The sequence below is a fragment of the Symphodus melops genome (genome assembly GCF_947650265.1).
Source record: "Symphodus melops genome assembly, chromosome: 17".
In the NCBI taxonomy this organism is placed as follows: domain Eukaryota; kingdom Metazoa; phylum Chordata; class Actinopteri; order Labriformes; family Labridae; genus Symphodus; species Symphodus melops.
Window position 1 is genome coordinate 11,291,044 of NC_136707.1, and position 20,382 is coordinate 11,311,425.

General features: G+C 40.1%; 2 protein-coding genes across 10 annotated transcripts in view; one reads left to right on the forward strand and one right to left on the reverse strand.

Annotated features, from left to right (window-relative positions):
• nfixb (nuclear factor I/Xb) overlaps positions 1-13,910 on the reverse strand; it is a 120,041-nt gene extending 106,131 nt beyond the window's left edge. For 6 of the 9 annotated variants that reach the window (XM_079366853.1, XM_079366851.1, XM_079366848.1 and 3 more), the window contains exon 1: positions 2,343-2,463. In XM_079366853.1, coding sequence (XP_079222979.1) covers positions 2,343-2,345 — 3 coding nt within the window. In that variant the 5' untranslated portion in view covers positions 2,346-2,463. Of the gene's footprint in view, positions 1-2,342; positions 2,464-13,704 lie in introns of those variants that run through there. The other 3 variants (XM_079366855.1, XM_079366859.1, XM_079366845.1) reach the window with 3 other exon arrangements.
• The window catches only part of gadd45gip1 (growth arrest and DNA-damage-inducible, gamma interacting protein 1), a gene marked incomplete at its 5' end in the record, with an annotated part of 34,416 nt that continues 16,680 nt past the window's right edge, over positions 2,647-20,382 (forward strand). The window contains one exon of the mRNA XM_079366883.1: positions 2,647-2,795. Coding sequence (XP_079223009.1) covers positions 2,647-2,795 — 149 coding nt within the window. The remainder of the gene's footprint in view (positions 2,796-20,382) is intronic.

Genomic DNA, 20,382 nt, shown 5'->3' on the forward strand with positions numbered 1-20,382 from the left:
TAATGGCCCAAAGATGCTCACTAGTTTAGGTCCTGCGCATCATGAGCGAGGAACACAAAAGGTTTAATTTGATTGAGAAAAAAAAGCCTTTTACCCCAAGAGCAGGGTGTGTTATATTTTCAGGGAAATTAACTGTCATTGAGACTACTTTTTAATTAAGAAAAAAGGTCAAATACTTTTATAATGGTGACATCTAGAACTTCAAAGTCATATAAAGACAGAAATCTTACTCGATTTAATGTGAACTTTTAGCCGTAACCAGCATTAGAACAGCTTCAAAGTAAATAACCTGACAAACTGAACCAAGCTAACTCTCCTAATGTTTATGCTGTTTGAGTTTGAAAATCAGAGTTTCCATGTTAGAAGCTTACACACCACACAAACTATCATAGCCTGCTTGAAGTCTTGTTTATTATTGCAGGCAAATGCCAGGGCCAGTACAAGCATTATAGCATAATATTCAGTATAAAGCGAGGGATGACATCACTGGCAACAAGAGCCAAGAGAGAACTCACACATGTCTGGAAAACCGCTTTTCTGATCGCAACGAGGAAGGCAGCACACACGCATACACCCCCCCCCCCCCACACACACACACACACACACACACACACACACACACACACACACACACACACTAAGGATAATTACACAGCTACACAGCTATGTACACAGAATTACATGATTACTGTATGTCTCATATGCACTGATCCTTCACATCATGTGCTGACCATGAGAGAGCATTGGGAATTCTAATATTCATTTAATTAAATCAAAAGTTGCAATATTGAGGGTCTCTTTTCTATTAAAGCTTACATTTGGGACAAAAATGTGAGCCATGTTTACTGCTTTTTATTTGCTTTTGCACATACTTGGAAAAGTCCCTCACCTGTAGAGCCCTCTAGATCATCTTTACTCAAAAGTGAAGATTAAGTGTTTTTTTGTGTGTCAGAGATGGAGCATCAGCCTCCGGGAAAACTAACAGATTTCTGACACTGATTGACAGATGCCTCCAGTGCATTCTGACTAAACTAACATGCAACTGAAATATTTGGCACACATTCACAATATATCGTCTCCTTCTTAAAAAAAGAGGTGAGTTGCTGCTATAAGTAGGAGAATAACAAGCTGAGATAATCCCATGTGAGGCCTGTCCTGAATTCTGTATCATTTTTACTGATGAGCTTCTTGGGCAGCTGCCATGTCAGCTTGGATGCTTGTAAACAAATAATTATTCATACTAATAATCTTCCATATTCATGTGCAAATAAGATCCCTTCCTGCTATCTGTGCAGCTTCAAGGTTGTATGTGGGAGGTTCCCCTAACTAAAGCCTGACTTGACTCATTCCATGCCAAAACAAGAATTTCTAAGGGTCAAGGATGTGTAAGCTGTACATCATAAATCTGTATTTAACAGACTCATTATTACTTATTTTAAAAACCCACATGGAAAACATTTAAATAAATGCTTTACACCCCGATAAGGAATATTTCTACTATCTAAAACAGACATTCTGTTTGGGACAACTGAGGAGAATTTGAAAAAAATGAGTAAATATTCATATAAAAAGAGAGCTAAATGTGATAAGATGCTTAACCCAGGCCTAAAACTTTACCTGTGTGATGTCACAGGATTTCTCTAAATTGCATGAATAAATCACCTGCTTCATGAAGGAAATGGTATAAACTGCTGTGCGTAATTACGCACAAACCAAACAGGCGCATAATTGAATGTTGGCACAAAAAAGTTCCATCTTCTTAAAGCCAAATGATTCACATGTCTCTATGTAACCTTTACAACGCTTCTTGATTAGCTGTTTATACACTGTTTGACGTTTGACATGCGATAGTGCGTATCATATATGTGGCTATTAATAGTTTGCAGACAGGCCCACATTAGAGACCAATGTAATGAGAGACCTCATGTTCTCCATGTGGATAAAACGACAGAAGGCGGTGAATTGAGAGAGGCTGGACACTGATTTGACAAGGAGGTTGTTGTGGCTGGCAACATGTCATGATGTGCCTATTAAAAAAAACGTTTTATGTTTTCTTAACAGCAACAACATATTCAATGTAAATGGATTATTCATGAAAGTTACGCTTTTGAAATAAATAGAAACATCTATGTTTAAAAGCGAGGAGGTGGCAGGACTTGGGACACTTGATGACTGTTACTCATTACTTATGCACGAAAAGAGTGACACACAAGAAGTACAAGTTGGGTAACAGCATACTAAACTTAGCTTTGAAGTTCTGTATGTGTATCGTTTTATCTTTGAACAACTGAAATAAATCGGACTGCTTAAAAGAGCAAATTATTGGTTTACATAGCACGTACCATTGTGGTGTGTGGAGATGTGCCAACTCTCTCAAAGACCCATTTTCCACTCTCAAAAGTTCGGCTTCCAAAAAAGTGTGTGGGAGAGAGCAATCCGCTCGGTTTCTTGTTCAGCTGGGCCTTAAACCGGAAGCAAAAGAGTCCTAAAACACGGCCTGCAGCGTGATAAACATGTTTTATTGCAATTTGTGGTCAACTCTTCTCAGTCCGGGAAAAGGAGGACAGCGCCGAATAATCCAAGTGATCTGCTTCCCAGATTTTTTATACAAGATGTTTTTCTTCGGGTTCAACTCGTGATATTTCCATGAGAATCGTCAATATTCGCGCTCTGCTCACTCTCTCCCTTATCTGTCCCGGTAACGTAATGTCCACCGAGTCCTCGCGCTTTGCGCCACCGATACAGTTCCCGTCTGAGCCCGAGTGCCAGAGCAGGAGTCTGGCTGTGCACCCACAGTAAGTAGCTTGCACTCTTTGCTTACGCGCTCACAGAATCAGCTGTTGCTCCTGCAGAGGGGACGATACCGCACGCGTTGCCTTGTGCATGCTCCGGTTTTGCTAGGGGTGAAATACGGAGCTCTACGTCGGTCCAGCGATCCCGCCTGCTCCTCAGGGTCGGGAAAAGTTACGGAGAGAAAGGCGAAATGAAACGAAATGAAATCCACCATGTGTCTGCGCGAAAACAGAGTATTTGGGACCAGCGGGACCTGGAGGGCAATGCCAGCCGGGACGGTCTGTAGGCTGAATAGTAACAAGGAGATGGAATTTGCGTGTCCCTGTGAAAGACAACGAACTGCAAAAATGAAGTAAACAAGAGTGAAAAAGCGGCGCGGCTGCACGCACGCACCGGAGGGGACGTGCGGTGTCCTGCGGCCGCGGCCGGAGAAGCAGAGCGGAGTGCTGGTGAATTATTAATAACCCGCGCGGTTCACAGTCTGTCGTGTGCAGTGAGTAACCAGGGCGGCAGCTGGGGGTTTAGAGGAATTAAATACGGGCTCAGAGTAAACCATGGACGCAGGGGATTAGTAGCTCTCACCGGCAAAAGTGTAGGGGCAGCTCGGGGCCGACGGAGAGGGCGGGAGGCAGCAAACGGAGCTTCTGATGAACCCAAATATTTTCCACATGTTCTTGTTACAAAAAGCAATTTGCTTTTTTTTTGTTTTTTTAAATGTTTTTTATTAAAAGTTCAGACATTGGCGTCTGTCATTCATCGTTTGATCTCAAACTTGTCCTCTGCAAACCCTTTATCTTGTACAAAAAAGGTGCAGACTATTAGGTTGCATTGATTTTTTTTAAAACATTTCTTGAAATATGTTAAGCTGAAACCAATAACTAGGCTGCGCCACGTAAGGCTTGCTCTATTTTAATGACGAATTAAAACAGATCTGTTTGCAGTGTCAACATGAGAAGTTTTAGTTGTCTGTCACGTGACTTATTTTTCAGACCATAGATACTTTTTTGATCCCGAGGGAAATTCAGAACATGCAGTTGCACCTTTGTTTCATCGTTAGATTATGTAAGCACAACGTACACTTCAAACTGCACAGCAAGAGTTAAAGTTCTCTATTATAAAATCATGTCTTTTTCTATTCAGGTGAACCTGCAGATCCTGAAATAATCTGTGTGTTGGTAAGAAAAGAGCAGGTGCAATACTCTTGTCCGGAGCTTGACCACAATATTTATTCTGCAGCACAAATATCAAATTGTCAATGGACATGTTGACAGAATATCAGCAGAAAGGCGTCAGGAGAGAGAGACTGTGGCACAGTGTTGAATAAATAACAAAAGTTGCGTTTGACCTTTTATGGGAAATGAAGCTCTTGGCGGAAGTGCGCAATTGCAGACGTCATGCAATAGAATGATGAGCTCTGGCAAAATGGCTTCCACCTGCCACCAATTTAGTCTGTATTGGTTCAACTTGATCACTTGACAAACAGACAAATAAAAAGCGTATGGGCTCGGAGTCACAGAGAGGAGAGCAGCTGAAATGTTGCACTCAGAGGGATCCATGAAGCTCTGATTTCCCTGAAGCCACAGTTTCATTAACGATACCACAAACAGCTTAAGGAGCATCCCACTTTTATAAAGATTCAGTTTAAAAAAAACACTACAACTTTAGTCATATTAGTCAATATGGCTGACAATTTAATTCAAAATAGAACGTTTCAAGTTATACGGATGATTAACATTTATTTCAACACGAAAAAACATTTATTTTCTTGGTTTGCCCTTTTCATATTGGCAACGACGTCAGACTGTTATATCAACAAGAAGCCACGTTTTCGCATTATTTTATATCATAAATATAAGCTCACTTCATATATATATATATATATCTTCTCAGAAATTATAACATGTTTTTTTTTTATAAAATACAGCAAGAATTCTAAACATAAAACCTGCTTTCTTTAGATAAATAACATTTCAAAGTGTCTTATAACTTGACAGAAACATAAATACGGGTCATTTCGTTTGTTTTAATGTTTTTTTTCAACAGTTTCCCGACACAAAATTGTTTTCCACCTCAAGTATTTTTTTCTTATTTAAAATAGACACACATGAATATAAAGAAATACCGGTAGTCTGTGTTTCAGATGAGATAAAAGTTTTGGTGTCATTTAATATTGCATTTCTGTCGAGGCAAAGAATCAGCATGGAATTACTGCTTCGACTTGTTTTTATTATCATTTTCCTATTTCAGTTTAGGGTACTTATTTAATAAAACTTTGAGCTCAAATTCTACAAATGTTATAAAATGGATGAGCTATAACCTAATCTATTTTAACAAACGTTTCTAAAATACATCCAATGAATTATGAATCAGCCCCTGATTTTGTGTGCGAATACGTGTGTGTGTGTGTGTGTGTGTGTGTGTGTGTGTGTGTGTGTGTGTGTGTTTGGGCCTTCTGGAGTGAGCGGCCTGCAAGAGAGCCCAAATCTTCATCACAAACTGTTTCTGGGGCCTTTTAAACTCAGTCATTTGTTAAATTGAGTGCACGAGCACCACAAACAAGTTAATTACCTTAAATTCAGTCAACCTGCGCAGACTGTCACTTTTGGTGGGTAAATTCTGCTAAAACTAGAAGACTGTTAAATGCTGCCTAATGCAGCATGCAAGTTAAAATAGAGAACAGGATAAATGGCGTGAAACAGACAAGCTTTTGGACATATTATTAATACTCATCCTGTAGGCCTAAATGTACTTTTATTTTATTTTTAACTTGATTTGAAGTTTGACCTGATGCTAGCTTTTCTGTAGTTTTAGATGAGAAGCTAAACGCATCATTGCGATGTATTAATCTGTTTACAGATGTTTAAATGCCCGGTGGTTTGATGGAAAACATATTGCAATAATGTGAAAGTCTGGGTTAATTTTAAAGTTTTGAGACAGATTTAATGAGATAAATATAACAGACCAATATGTTAAAAAAAAAAAAAAGAAAAACAACCAAACACGTGCAGAACAGAAACTGAAGGAGTCATATGAGAGACCCTGAAGGCCGCATTTCTTAAACCTTAAAAACAATTTGGCTTGAGCACGCGAGGGAAAGTACTGTCATTACTCATTATAACGCTTACTGATATTATCAGCCCTCTTACAATGCAATCATGTTAACATTTCCCTGAAATGTGAATGTGAAGAATTATATTTCAGATTTTAGATCTTTTTCACTGTGATGCTACATTATCTCTTGAGGACATCCCTTCAGACACAAACTTCTTGAGTGTAGGCCCATATATCAACACCTTTCCATACATCCCGCGCGTGCACAAAGCAGCTTCATGTTCGTTTCAAACGGCAGTTCTCGCTCATTTGCAAACTTCTTTTTCCTCTTCTCTCGTGCTCCTGTATACCGTCTCTCCCCGGAGCTTTACACAATCCGGGAAACAAAAGTTACACTAGGCAACAGCCCGGCGAGGAATGCTGACCTTGGCACGGACAGTGGAACAGGCCCGACTCACGGCCATTCTCTCATTTCTTTTACCGTGAATTAAGACGCATTTGACCCGCGCCAACTTCCAAGAGGAGCCAGTGTGGTTACAGAGGCAGACTGAAGCTATAGAACGCTGCTGCTTCTGCTGGTTTGCACTGACTGACCTGGATGTAATGGCATATTTCACCCTCACTCTGTAACGATCAAACGACAAACATCTGCAACGTCTGTGCAGTTCCAATAACTTAAATAAACTGCATAGCCTATTGTTAATCTCACTAATCGGCTTGCAGTAGTAAGGTTTAAGGTATTGGGGTGGAATGCACTTGAGATTCGTTACTTATGTTCCAATACAGAAATAAGTCATTTTAAGTAAAATTCCTACCGTACACATAAAACAACATTTTTGTTAAAAAATAGTATTACTTTCTAGGTACTTAGAGGCAACTTCATTGTATTATTAACAACAAAACATTTAGTAACGGTCCATTTTGATACACCTTTAAAAAAAAAAACTGGTTGGGTTGAAGCACATATAATGTTCATTTTTGTTTAAAAATAGCCTGTAAAAACATAAGTAACTTCAGCGTTAAAACCTGCGTTAAAAACTCAAATATTGTGTTGTACAGAAATTTAGGTTGATAAAACCTTACATCAGCTGAAATTGTAAAGTAAAATTACACTCAATGACATTCAAGCAGAGGAAAATCAATTAAGACCCCAGACCCAGACTTATCCTCATCAACATCTGGACAATAAGACATCTTTTTTAATTTTTTCATTTTTTGCAGGGTGTGAAGAGTCGAATTAGGTACCATGTGCCTAGGAATACACAAGTTCCATCTCCTTGTTACTAACGATTAAGTAATTGCACAACTGCTACTTAGTATGTTGCAGTATGTGTGTGTGTGTGTGTGTGTGTGTAAGAGAGAGAGATATAATGGATCTTGCACATGGAAGTTACCGTCTTTTTCAAATTCTTGTTCCGTCTTAAGGAAAACAATTTTTCATTTTTGTTGGGCATCAAAGGTAGATTTTATCAAGGTACATTTTTCTCACATACAGCTGATTGCATTGGCATAAACTACACAGCAAACACACACACACAATCCACCTGCAGGCCGATTGGTGAGATTAACAATACCTGATGGAGAAGGCTGATTGGTGGAGCCTCAGGCCCTGCAAACCTCGGATTGGCCCAACAGAGGACCTGGCTAAGTGATACTGAGCATTGTGTGCGTGAGCCTGTGTGTGTGTGTGAGAGAGCCTGCCTGCATCTCTCAGGGTATCCCATACTCCCCTGCCTTATCAGGCGGCTCCACGGCAGCGCTAGAGGAGTGCAGCTCTCAGGAGGGCAGAGCTAGCAGCACACTGCTTATCTTCCAGCAGCAAGGAGGGTTTATAGGTCTGATTAACTCACTGTTTGTATGTGCTGTGTATGTGAGAAAAGAAGAGAGAGCCGGGTTGTGTTATTATGTTGTGTGTGTGTGTGTGTGAGTGTGTTTGTGTTGTTTATGCAGCAGTGGCCGGGTAAGTGGATGTGAGTGTGAGAAAGGTGTTTACTCAAGAGCAGTAAGCACTTTATGAGTCACACAGTGAATGATAACATATGCACACACACACACACACACACACACACACACACACACACACACACACACGCACGCACACACAAACACACACACACACACACTCTTGTTTCCTCAATGAAGCGCTGCTCTTCAGAGGCACCCAGGAAGTAGCACAAAGGGGTTGAGTGTTGCTCTAAACTTTCAAAAAGAAAAGAGAAACAAATCTCCCTCCTTTGTAAAATCTATAATAAATTACATCATTTGTCATTGAGAAGACTGAAAAGTGGAGCTCAGTTATATGATTTTCTTTGGTTTGAATCCAGTCGGTACCACCAGAGAGTGTCATCATCTAAGAGGTGGGGGAGAGGAGGAGGGGGAGAGGGTAAAGGGAAAAGTATGGTCACCCCCCTCCCCTCTTCTACCCCCTCATAGGAAAAAAAAACAGGGCTGCTATAATCTCTTTTCCTGGCTCTCCATGAAAGCAAGAGGAAGAGCCACCAGAGCCTCGGTCCGCTTAGATCTGCTGCCCCTCACCCCAACTGTCGATCATATGTGCTATCTCCTCACTCCCCTCTGTCTCACTGCATATCCGTCCTCTTTTTCTCACTCTTCATCCTTTCCCTCTATGTGCTCATCCAGGATCTCTCACGGACACACTCCATTGTGCATCATTTTTTGTGCTTCAATTATTGCTTTTCAGATCCACAGTGGAAGCTGTTTCCTCTCTTTTGAGTTCCTGCTGCAGTCAGGTTAGCAATGTTATGATGACATGACACCTCTGTGGTCCAGACTGAAATGTCTTAACAACACCTGGATGGCAATCATGGTCCCCAGAGGAGAAATCCCTCTGTTTTGGTAATCCTTTACTTTTTACTATAAGCACTACCAGCACATTTCTGTCATATAGAGAAATATCTTAACAACTATTTTATTGGCTGCTATAAGTTTTGTACATACATTGATAGTTTCCAGGGGATGAACCCAACTGACTCTGTTGACTCTCCAGGACCACGACATGGTTCATAAATGTATATTTTGGTGTAAATGTATATTTGGACACATTCAAGCTCGTCTTACTATGCATTGCCGTTACTTTAGTGGTCCTTCGATATCCTCTCCAGCACCACCATCAGTTCATCGCCAAAGTCCTAATCACTTTGTGTTAGATAACAATTACAAGTGTGTTGGACATTTGATCAGAAAAAAATAAATCTAGCTGTCTCCACTTAAGACACACACACACACTCTTGACACAAAAACTCTTGTTAGATAAAAGTGATGTGTAAGTGCCTCTCAGCATGTAAAAATACTTAAATGAATGAACTAAGGTAATAAACAACATTATAAAGATAATATTAACTAGATGTTTGTTAGCATACAAGCATTAGCATTTGGGGCTCCCTTAGAACTCCTTTTTTACCCAGGGGAAGTGCATTGCACAGAAAGTTGTTTTCCTCTAATGTTGTCAATTGCATTGGTTTACTTCCTAACCTTTGAAAAAGCCAAAACTCAAACTCCCAAAACTGCCTTACACACACATTGCTAACTGTAGAAGATTGTCAGTGTCACACTCATTTTGTTTGTTAGTGTAGATGTGGTTACAGAAGGAATATGAGACTTGTGTAACCACAATACCTCATTCATAAGATTTGGTAGTACATTTGGTAGTAATAACCTTTGCACCTCTAAACGTCTTGTTGTTCAGCAGGTCAGTCAACTCATTTGGCTGTATGACCATACAGAAAATAGAAATGTGGTTGAAATACTGTTTTGGGGTTATTTTACTCTACCATAAGGCTGATAGTAGAAAATATAACACTAGCAACTGGCGAGCATTAAAAAGAAACAAAAGAACCAAACTCTGTTCAGTGTGTGCTCATTGGCTAACTCCAATTTTCCACAGACTTTTTACTATAATGGCAGACAGAAAATCCACTTAAGGTCAGAGTGAACAGATTTGTCCTGTTGCAAGAGACTACAAGATTAGATCTACAATAGACCTCGACTTCATACAAAATCATACAATTTCGGTTTGATGATGATGGTGCAATGCTACATCCTGCAAAGCCATACCCATTATCGCTAAAAGAAAGTATTTCTGTTAGCACTGCTGTTGTAATTGTCGGTCTACAGAGCTGCTAGTACGATTGGAGTGTCCTCATCGTGTTTATCAGAAGTTTGTCATTCTTCCCAGCATTTTTCCCAAACCATAGATATTCGATTACAAAGCCTTTAATGCACAAATATTCCCATTGTGTTTCCTCAATTTCCAATACCCCCTTCCCTTTTTTCTTTCACAGCATCCTCCCATACCCTCCTCTCACTGCGCTCCCTCTTTCACACCTCTGGTGTAATTTTATGGATCTTTGCCACTCAGTCTGGTCCCCCTCCCCTCCTCGCCATCCGTCTGCCTCCATTTCCCACACTCTTCCACCTGACTCCCCTATCCTTCCTTCTCCCTATTTCCTCCTTTCCTTCCTCCCTTCTGTCCTTACACCCCAACAACCCACTCCTTTTTTTAGGGATGGGTGGAGCTTGCTCTTTGGTGCCATTTTCTGTTTGGTAGTACATTCAGGAGAACATGAATATTAATGACTAATCCACTCTGCACCCTCCACCCCCAAACCACCACCACCCTCCAACTCGGCCCGGCAGTCAGAGGCAACACTTGGTAGTGGCACATGGCGAGACAGCTGTTGCGAACCAAGCCAGGCATCTGTGCAGTGGGAGAGGATGAGGGAAAGGGAAACCGAGCGAGAGAGTGAGCAAGAGACGCTCTTTGATATAGAGAGAGACGACAGTGATGAAGAGAAAGAAAGAGGAAAGAGAGAGATGGATATATATATATATATATATATATATATATATATATATATAGAGAGAGAGAGAGAGAGAGAGAGAGAGAGAGAGAGAGAGAGAGAGGAGAGAGAGAGAGAGAGAGGGAGGATGGTATGGAGCGGGCAGGGGTTTGGGGGGCATCTGGGTAAAGAAGAGCCAGACAGACAGAAGGAACGGGGTGGTGGCAGGGTCATCTGGGTGAAAAGGAAAGGGACGAGCCAGACGGAGGGAAATGGGAACTGATGGGAGGGTCTGTCTGGGGATGGAGATGGAGACAGATTGAAAAAAGATGGGAGAGAGGGAGACAGAAAAGGAGGGAGAGAGATGGACATCAGAACACAAGAGACAACAACCTGTAAGGAGACAGGTTGGAACACCCACCTGGTTTTGATGTTGGATACAATTAAAAAAAAAACAATCCAACTGAAGCAATCCCACCATTACTCAAAGCCAGCACATAAGAAATACAAAGGACAATCTAACAAACAGATTTCTCTTCATATAACAAGTATATTTTTAGGAATTCAGTCACACCAAAAATATGAGAATCACTTAGAGATGTGTCATTCTTTCAGACTTTCTTAAGCTATTGTTTTTTTTTATGTGATGCAAACTGTCACCTTAACAAGAACCTACTTTAAACAATCAAGATAAATAAATTTAAAGACATGAATCAATCTAAAAATCAGATTTTTTAGGAAAATAATTAATTCAACTTAGTTTCACTTTAAGGGGAATCGGACCAGTTTCTCACATTAAGGTCAATTTACTTGTCACTTCATCTGCAAAAGCAGTTGTACAATTATTTCTGAGCGTTGTAAACGGAGAACATGTGACCCTCATAATGGTGCTGTGACACAAAACTCCTGAAAATGTCCAGGAAATGTTGGGGGGAGCTACACGTGTGAAGACAATACATGTTTAATGCTGGTTTTTGCCCAGACTTTTTTCCTGCCAGCCTCATAGCACACTTTCTGTGTGAAGTCAGGGTGAGGACACAGCAGAAATTATAAAGACAAATACACCACAAGTGAGTGCGTGGGTGTGTGTGTTGGGGTGGGGTAGGGGGATGACATCGACCGGCATCCCGGTAATGGAGCTACTCTGTATTTTCTTTTCTGCATCCTCGAACTGGTTCTTCTCCTCTTGTTTGCTGATAAGAACACCTGTCCAGCTCCAACAAGGAAATTAGCACCAAGAAAATATTTCAGTATTTCAAAGTCACAGAGGCTAAAATTTCCCATTGTAGTAAAATCGACCAATAAAACATCAAACATATATAACGACAAACAACCAACATCATGGTGGGCTCTGTTGCTTCGTCCACCATCTTTTATTACCACAGTGTCTTTTTTACATCATGTCTTTATTACCTCAGTGTTTCCGAAGAATGTGGCATAGTAGTGAGTACTTATCTTGATCTACTTATTTAAAGCACTCATCTTTTAAATAAGCGTTTTTAGTCACTCTTTCATAAAAGTGAATCATGAAACACTGAAGCTGCGTGTGCCTCGACTCTAGAGGAGGGGGCAGCTCCCTCCAAGGTTTTGAAGTTGGACTGCAGTACTTATTTTAAGAGCTGTGTGTAGGAGTTTCATATTGCACCTTTAAAGAAAACAATCTAGACTCTGTAGCAAGATATTATTGGTGACCTTCAACTGCATCCTAGTGTTTGTGTAAATTCCAATAAGAGCCAGGACAGATTAATAATTATTAAAATTTATGAAAATAATAGTCCCATTGAAACCTGCGTGACGCCCTCCTGGCTTTGTGCACCACAGAACCGAGACGCTTCATGTCCACAGACAGAGGGAATGCTCCTTTGCTAGCCGTGCCATTTTGTGCCCTCTGTAGCACCCTGTAACCCCTTCACCCCTCCTCCCGTCTCTCCATCGCCTGTATCCCTGCATGGGGCCCCAATGCTGGCTGCCATCCCTCCGATTCGCCCCCCTCTCCCTCTACCGCCCCACCGCACCTCCCCTCCTCATCCCCACCCAGGCGGTGGTTCTAGCTCTGCCCTACATAGCAGAGAGCGCAGCAGGCTGGCGCTGAGAGGAACCCGCGGGTTTACAAACTGTGTCAGGCCTCAAGACACCTCTGTGATCAACACCAACCGCCACAGGAGGGCAAATAATAACGCCGCGGCTACCAAGAGAGCCGAGTGATTGATGTTGTCAATATGCGAAATCTGGAATAAATGAGCTCTCAGATCTGATCCAAACTGTGGATGTTTTTGTCAAAAACACTGGGGGTCAAAAGCGCAAAAATCAGCTGCTATGGGAAACACTTTTTTTTAAATCACCAACACTAAAATGCAATGATTTGCTGTTCACATTAATATAATATATATGTCATTTCACAGCATAAAAACACCAGAATCTGAAGTCAGACATTTATTGTTGAAAACCAACATGTGCAGTCGTTTAGTCATAATAGTATCATGAGGGGGAAAAGAAGTACCTCAAGTGTATCATGGCCTTAATAAATTCTGAATCCTTTCCTCTAGTGATGATAACAGGTTTTAATTAAAACCTCACTTCCTTTGGGATAAGTCCCAGATATCTGTGACGGAATCAATCACCCAAATTATCTGGAGATTAGAATGTAATATGACAAACTGAGAAAAAGTACCTCTATCACTGTAGCTTGATTTCATTGACCAAATATGTTGTAATATCTAACTTTATCATTATTTTATTGAGGTTCAAGCAAACTGACAAAATCAGTTTTAAAATGTAATCAAATAACGACATCTCAATCTCTGGTTGTTGTCCTCTCTGGTTTGGCCTTAAACACCAAACACCTCGTACGCTTTGCACGTCACTGCACACACACAGTGGTTTCAAACGCGCACTGTGGAAACATGCAACGTGCACAACATGTAAACATTCCGTCACTTTCTGCACCAGAGAGCTGTTTCATCCAAGAGCATGATGGGATGTGGGTTGCAGAAGAATGTGACACAAACAGAGCAAAGAAAGACAGCGATGGAGATATAGACAGAGGAAACATCCGTCCTACCATCCACCATGACCTGGCAGAGAAGTCATAACACAGCTGCCACCTGAGCCCGGGGTCACTCTGCCTCTCCCACGCCATTCCACACACGGCCACACAGCTTCACCCACGCCAGAATCCTCTTCCTGGGTCTGCTGATAAATAAAAGTAAATATAAAAAAGCAATCAAAGTGGATGGAGTCACTAATCAGGAGCTATCTGTTACCAGGATGCTGCTGTGGTGTGAGTGATGGAGAGGGTGTGTTTATGTGTGGGTATATACTGTATGTATGATCTGTTCTGGTGTGTATGTGTGTGTGTGTGTGTGTGTGTGTGTGTGTGTGTGTGTGTTTGGAGGGAGAGGGGACACAGAAATGCCACGGAGCCCTCTCCAGGCAGCTGTGCCTCTCGCTTCACCCGTCCAATTGCTCCTGCTGCCATGAGCAGGCTCAAAGAGCCACGGAATACTGAGCCACACACTCTTAGCAGGGTTTCACACACATGTTGTGATGTGCTCATGTGAAGTCTGGTCATTTCCTCACAGTAGGTTCATGTCTAAATGTTTCAATGAGTCCGAATTTTATGCAAATACAATATTTCTCTCAGCTGTGCTCTCTGCTGATATACATTTTCCAGGAGGCCGCAGGCCAGGCTCAGATGTGTGAGCCAGGTTACTGAAGAGCTTCCATTGAACGCTCACTATTGCAGACTGAAAACAAAGTGTGTCATCTGTCCTTTTTTTAATCCACTTTTGTTACTCATAGTAGTACTCAGTTTCATCAGAGCAATGTAAACAACCTTTATGTGCCAAAACATGCACTGTTAAAAAAATAGCTATTTCAGAAGTAGTTGTATTTGGTATGAATAATTTAATTGAATTATAAACTAGAAGGACTGAAGACCGGAAATGTTCATCATTTTGTCACCTAACCTCATTTGTATCTAAAAAAAAACAAAAAACAAACAAACTTGAATTTCCCTCGGGATCAATAAAGTATCTATCTATCTATCTATCTATCTATCTATCTATCTATCTATCTATCTATCTATCTATCTATCTATCTATCTATCTATCTATCTATCATTTCACCAACATTTTTTCAAGGTATTTACAATTTGAACATACGTTATCAGAAACAAACATTTTAAAGATAGTTCTTTTTTTGATCACTTTTGATATTACAAATATGACTAGATCAGTAGTTGGTTAAACACAATGTGAGCATTTAGTTATTGACAACTAGTGATTGCATCAGCTGACCATAGCACCTGAATCTGTCAGTGTGACATAAAGACTCTGGGGAATCTTTTAAATAGCTCATCAGGGTATGCATACTGTCTGTGTCTGCACTCTTTTTTTTTCATATTTTGATTTCTTTCTGTGCATGTTTGTGTTCCTCCATATTGTTTGGTGTTCATTGTATCCACAACAAGGCACATCTGCTTGTGATGTAAAGAACAAAAGGTACTACATGTGATTCTAATGTAAAAAATAATGATTAAAACATTGAAGTCAAACATTCAAATTAACAGGCTTGTAAAAATATACATATAAACAAAGCTTTATTCAAAACACTACAAAATCTTCTGCTGTACCTTTAAACTGAAGATTGGATCAGTAATTTCACATCCTAAGTGTTTCCCGCTTGTCAAACACTTGCCTCATGAGCATCAGATTAATCAAAAGGTACATTTCCCCACACCATATTTAAAATCAAATCTACTGCAAGTATCCAACTAAAAGTATGTACTTCTCTTTAACGTGAAAGAACATTAGTATAGTATGAAGTATAAAGAATATGTGTTATATAATGTATGCATGAAACTCATTAAAATGAGATCTATTCCTACATTTAACAGCCCCCCTTGGCGGTCTACTTATGTCAAATGTTGTGTTAAAACGATTGTAGGGATGAATTTAAAAGGATTAAATGATTGTGATCCATGTTTGATCACCTGATGAGGTTTGACATCTCTAAATCAGGGCGGGACAGGTCCAGCTGCTAAGAGGCAGCATTCAGGTTCAATACACCAAATAACTGGAACAAACCAATCGACCAGTTTGGGTCTTTATCATCCTTTTTATCTTCTCTTTTAATTTTTAATTTGTGTGCGTGTGTGTGTGTGTGTGTGTGTGTGTGTGTGTGTGTGTGTGTGTGTGTGTGTTTGTGAGCATCCAGACTTTGGAACAGCCTGTCGGAGGGGATCAAACTTGTAGAGTCAGTCCCTTGTTTTACATCTTTACTTCAGACGTCTTTTATAAAAAGGATTTATTCTGATTTTGTTCTTTGACTTTATTTTATTAGTCAGATTTTATTGTCGGTTTGTTAACTTTCTGTCTGCTGCTTTTATTGTCTCTCTTATTCAAGTGTAAAGCAGTTTGTTATTTGTATGCAGAAAGTGCTCTACAAATGAAACATTATTATTGTTTAGAACTTTTTGTCTCCCTGTGTGAGAAACTAACTACAGAACAAATACTTGTCAAACATAACTGCTAAGAATGAAAGTCTATTTTTGTCTTTAGAGAACATTAATTTAATTACAGTAAAACTGGGGAAAAACTAAGCAGAAAAAGGTAGAGTAAAAGGTAAAATATTATATTTAAAAGGGGAATATTAGAATATCATACAGATGTATTTTTTATTACAAAAATATAATAGAAAAAAAACAGGTAGGATTTTTTCAGACCATCACACCCTTCTCTTTGCTGTTTTCATTCTGTAATAGTATTAATGTTTGTTGCACCTATTTTATATTTGATAGGAGACAACAGAAAGACTGCAAGACACTTTTAACACCAGTGCTAAAGATGGAGCTGTTTACACTCAGTTTGATGAAAAAAAAAAAGGAAGAAAAGAAAACCCCTCGGCCAAATAGTTTTCAGCCTCGCTCACATCACCAGTCTGATGTTTCTCTTCTCCTTGCTGTGTGCATGCAAACCAGAGGGATGTCTGTTGCTGATGAACATAATAAAAACAAACGAAAGTCATTTTCTTCTGTGGTGTAAACATTTAGTCATTTCACATGCGGACAGCATTATTGTGGATTTTATTTAGTTATGCTTATTATAGAAAATAAAAAGGGCAGTCGGAGAGTAGGCTTGGTTTGCCCTATTGTTTGAGTTTGGTGCTCAATCCCATGGAACGGCACATTTTATCTGATCCATTCTATCTATTTGATCTGGCCGCCTGTCTCTGCCTGTCTGCCTGTCTGCCCTGCAACATATGATGCTGTCTCTATTTCTCTGCCCTTGTGTCTGTCTCCTTGTCTCCTCTGTCGGCCTACCTGCCAGCCTGTACACAGCACAGACCTGTATGTTTATGTACAGCTTCATTAACAGCCAATGACAGCTTGTGAATGCAACTTCCATTAACATAGCATGTATTCCCCAGTGGTGATCCTGCTGCGAGTGTTACGTTGTGTCTCAGTGTTTCACACGCATAGTGACTGAGGAAAGGGATTGAGGGGTGGGGGCGAACGAGTGGCAACTGCAGGGCGGGTTTTAGTGTGAGGCTGCGCGACGAGCCATGCTTGGCATGGATCCTTCTTTAAGAGAATTTAGGAGCTCCCTCCATGGCTCTATTGTGTGACCCATCCTCGTCTCCACCCATTTATCAATCCCTCACTACCATCCAGTCATGATTCAGTCCAATATTTAATCTTGCCGGCTCTCTCCATGGCCTTACAGCAAATTGGGACTGGGCACAATGTTGATATGACCTGGTATTAAGGTAATGGAAAGTGCAGAAGCACTCACAGTTTCCTCTCAGAGCATTCAAACATATGTACAGCCTATAGTCTTAATTTTCCATTAGTGTTTTTTCACCTGAGATTTTTCCGCCAACAGAGCAACCCTCGCCCCTCTTTGGAGCCCTTTTGTCCCCTACTCCCGCTTTCCGTCTGTCGAAAGCGTTATGTAACTGTACCAGATTCCAGGCAGTATGCACACAGGTCGAGAGCTCACACTGAGAAGCCCTGGATCATTTTGAGTAAAATGCAGCACGCACAGAAAATGTCTGATTGAGTCACCATTCCAACACTTACCTATATGCACGTAACAATCTGTTGCATGGCATTGTTGGCTACGTTTTGGTGTGAAGTTGTGCCCCTCTCCAGAGTCACGAGTGCGTATTTGTGATCATCCAGCTTCCTTTTTCCACTCAAGGTTAAATTGATGTTTGAGGGACAGGACACACTAAAACTTGAAAGTTAACCCTCTCCCCCGCTCTCCCTTGCACACTCCCATCGTAATTTGTCTGCCCACTGGTCTCACTTATTAAGTTTCAAAAGGTTTCTGGGCAACGTGGTTTGAAAAAGGGAAAAAAAGGAACCATGGCATTTTTTTGGCACATCGCTCTGCCCGTCTTGCCCAGAACGAGGAGGTTACCATGGCATCGGTGGGCACCTCATAAAGCAGACCATTGTTGGTGCTTGTGTGTGCTTGCGTGTGTATGAGTGTGTGTATATGTGTGTGCCACATTGAGTTGCATGGCAACAACCTCTGGGCACCACCAGCACTAGAGAGAAGCTCAAACCTATGGGACAGTGCCAATCTGCAATAAAACATAAACATGAACTCCCCTCTGTATTTTCAATCACTTTTATTTTGATTTCTTCGTCTACCTGCTTTGCCATATGTCTCACATTTCCTTTCACACAAACGATTTTCCAACAAACTTTTGAGTGCGAGCGCTTTGCACAGAAAAATCCCGTAATTGTTCCTCCAATCATGATTTATCATCCCAGAAACACAAACTAAAGGGATGTCAAAGGTTAGAAAAACAGGAATAGTGCAGTTGCATGCACATATTTTCATTAAAGCTAGAAATGACTGAGAAACATGCACAGCATGCTTTAAGAATGGCCACCATAATTAGAAAATGAGCCCGCAATCTCAAATAACCTGAGGGGGGAAAACAGAAATGCTTTATTTTCTTCTCAAATCCATTAGTGGAGACAGGCTATAATACAGGTTTGTTTGTAATTGTTTCAGTTCCAAATAGCCCAAAACACTAAGTTACTATGTGTGAAAATCTGGATGCAATTTGTGGTTCCCTTGGAAATGAAAAAAAGAAGTTAGAGGAGGGAAGGAAAGGAGCTATTTTCAGTTTATAAAAGTTTGGTGGAACTTGAAAGGCGTGGGTGGCAACAGCTTTTGACAGGTGTACACTTACTGGCTCACTGTGACCTTTGTGCAGGACTGAAGGCCTGAATGTGAGAGGACTTGTGAGCTGCAGATTAAGTATGGCATAAAGAGGGAAAAGTGAGATGTGGATCCTCTAGCACACTCTGCTGGGGAGCTTGAAGAGCTACAAACAATGACGAACATCTCAGTCGGAAAAAGAAGGAAGTGAATTTTATTTTATTTCAATATTGTTATTTCAAGCATCAGAATCTTTTTTTTACAGGAGAGACCCGATTTCAAAATAATGTATAGTTTTAAACAGACAGAAACTCAGATGATTGACAGATAGCTGTTTAACATTTTCACAATGAGGAAAGACAAAATAGGACACAAGTGAAAAATTTTAAACATTTACAAAGGTAATAAAAGACGTTGCTTTGCTAAACTTTCTTTGCCTTTCAAATTCAATAAGTTTCTATGCAGCCAAGTATTACAAACCTTTTTTTTCCAAGTTTGGTGTGAACTAAAAGTAATGTAGCAGACAACAAGCACGTTTTGGCATAAGAGCCTTGTTAAAAATGCACAGTTCCTGCAATCTATTAGTGTAGTGGACCACCTTTTCACTTAGGATGAAAAGGTGAGTAATAAATGACTCCCCTGTTCAGCGGATGAATTTTAGTCCACTGTAATAAAAGGAGTCAATTGGAGAAGTGTGTATATAAACACTTTAACAATAATTGAGTGTGACAGAGTTCTGTATTGTGCAATGTTTTTCTACTAGCATAAGAGAGCCATGTTTTGCTTATTCATAAAAATCTAAATTTGGTGAACAGTTTGCTTGAAAAGTAGGTTTTAAAGGTAAGGTGGTTACAAAGCTAAAGCTCCAAAAAATCTAATCGAATCCAATGTATTCCATTTTAAAGGTTTAGACAGTGGTCATAACCTAAAAAGTCTTTAATGACCAACAGAAGGGTTTCAATTGAGTCTCGCCAAAATCCGAAACAGGCTTGTGCTAACATAAAATGAATAAAAAGATTAGGAGAAGAGCTCGAGGCACATTATAATAATATATACTGTTTGAAGTGGCAGAGATAATATATTTGAAATATATGCTGAGAAAAAGAAGGAATAGAAATAGATGGACAAGCAATGTCTTTATGTGTAATAGGTGCTGTTATGTATGCCAGTGTTTTCTTATCTTGTCTGTGTTGTGTCGATGTTACGTGTCATTAAAAAGACCTTTTAGAGCTAATTGAATTAATGACTGTGGCGCTTACCGTATGTTGCTTTTGTTATTTCTAGTATTTTGTTTTTTCCTTCTTTATATTATCTGTGCTTTAAAAAAAATTGTTTTACTGTACTTTTAGAACTGATTTTATCCCTTCGTGGATTTTTTGGTATATGTATGTGTCTACGTGTTCAATGTCAATGTTTTTTGTCACACTGCTTTGGGCTGAGAGAACAGCAGTTCATCTTTTTTTATGTATGCAGATGCATGAGAAAAAATACAAATAAATGGAATCTTGAATCTTGAAGGTGTTTTTTTTAATTAGCCAGTCCGAAGCAGCTATTCTTAT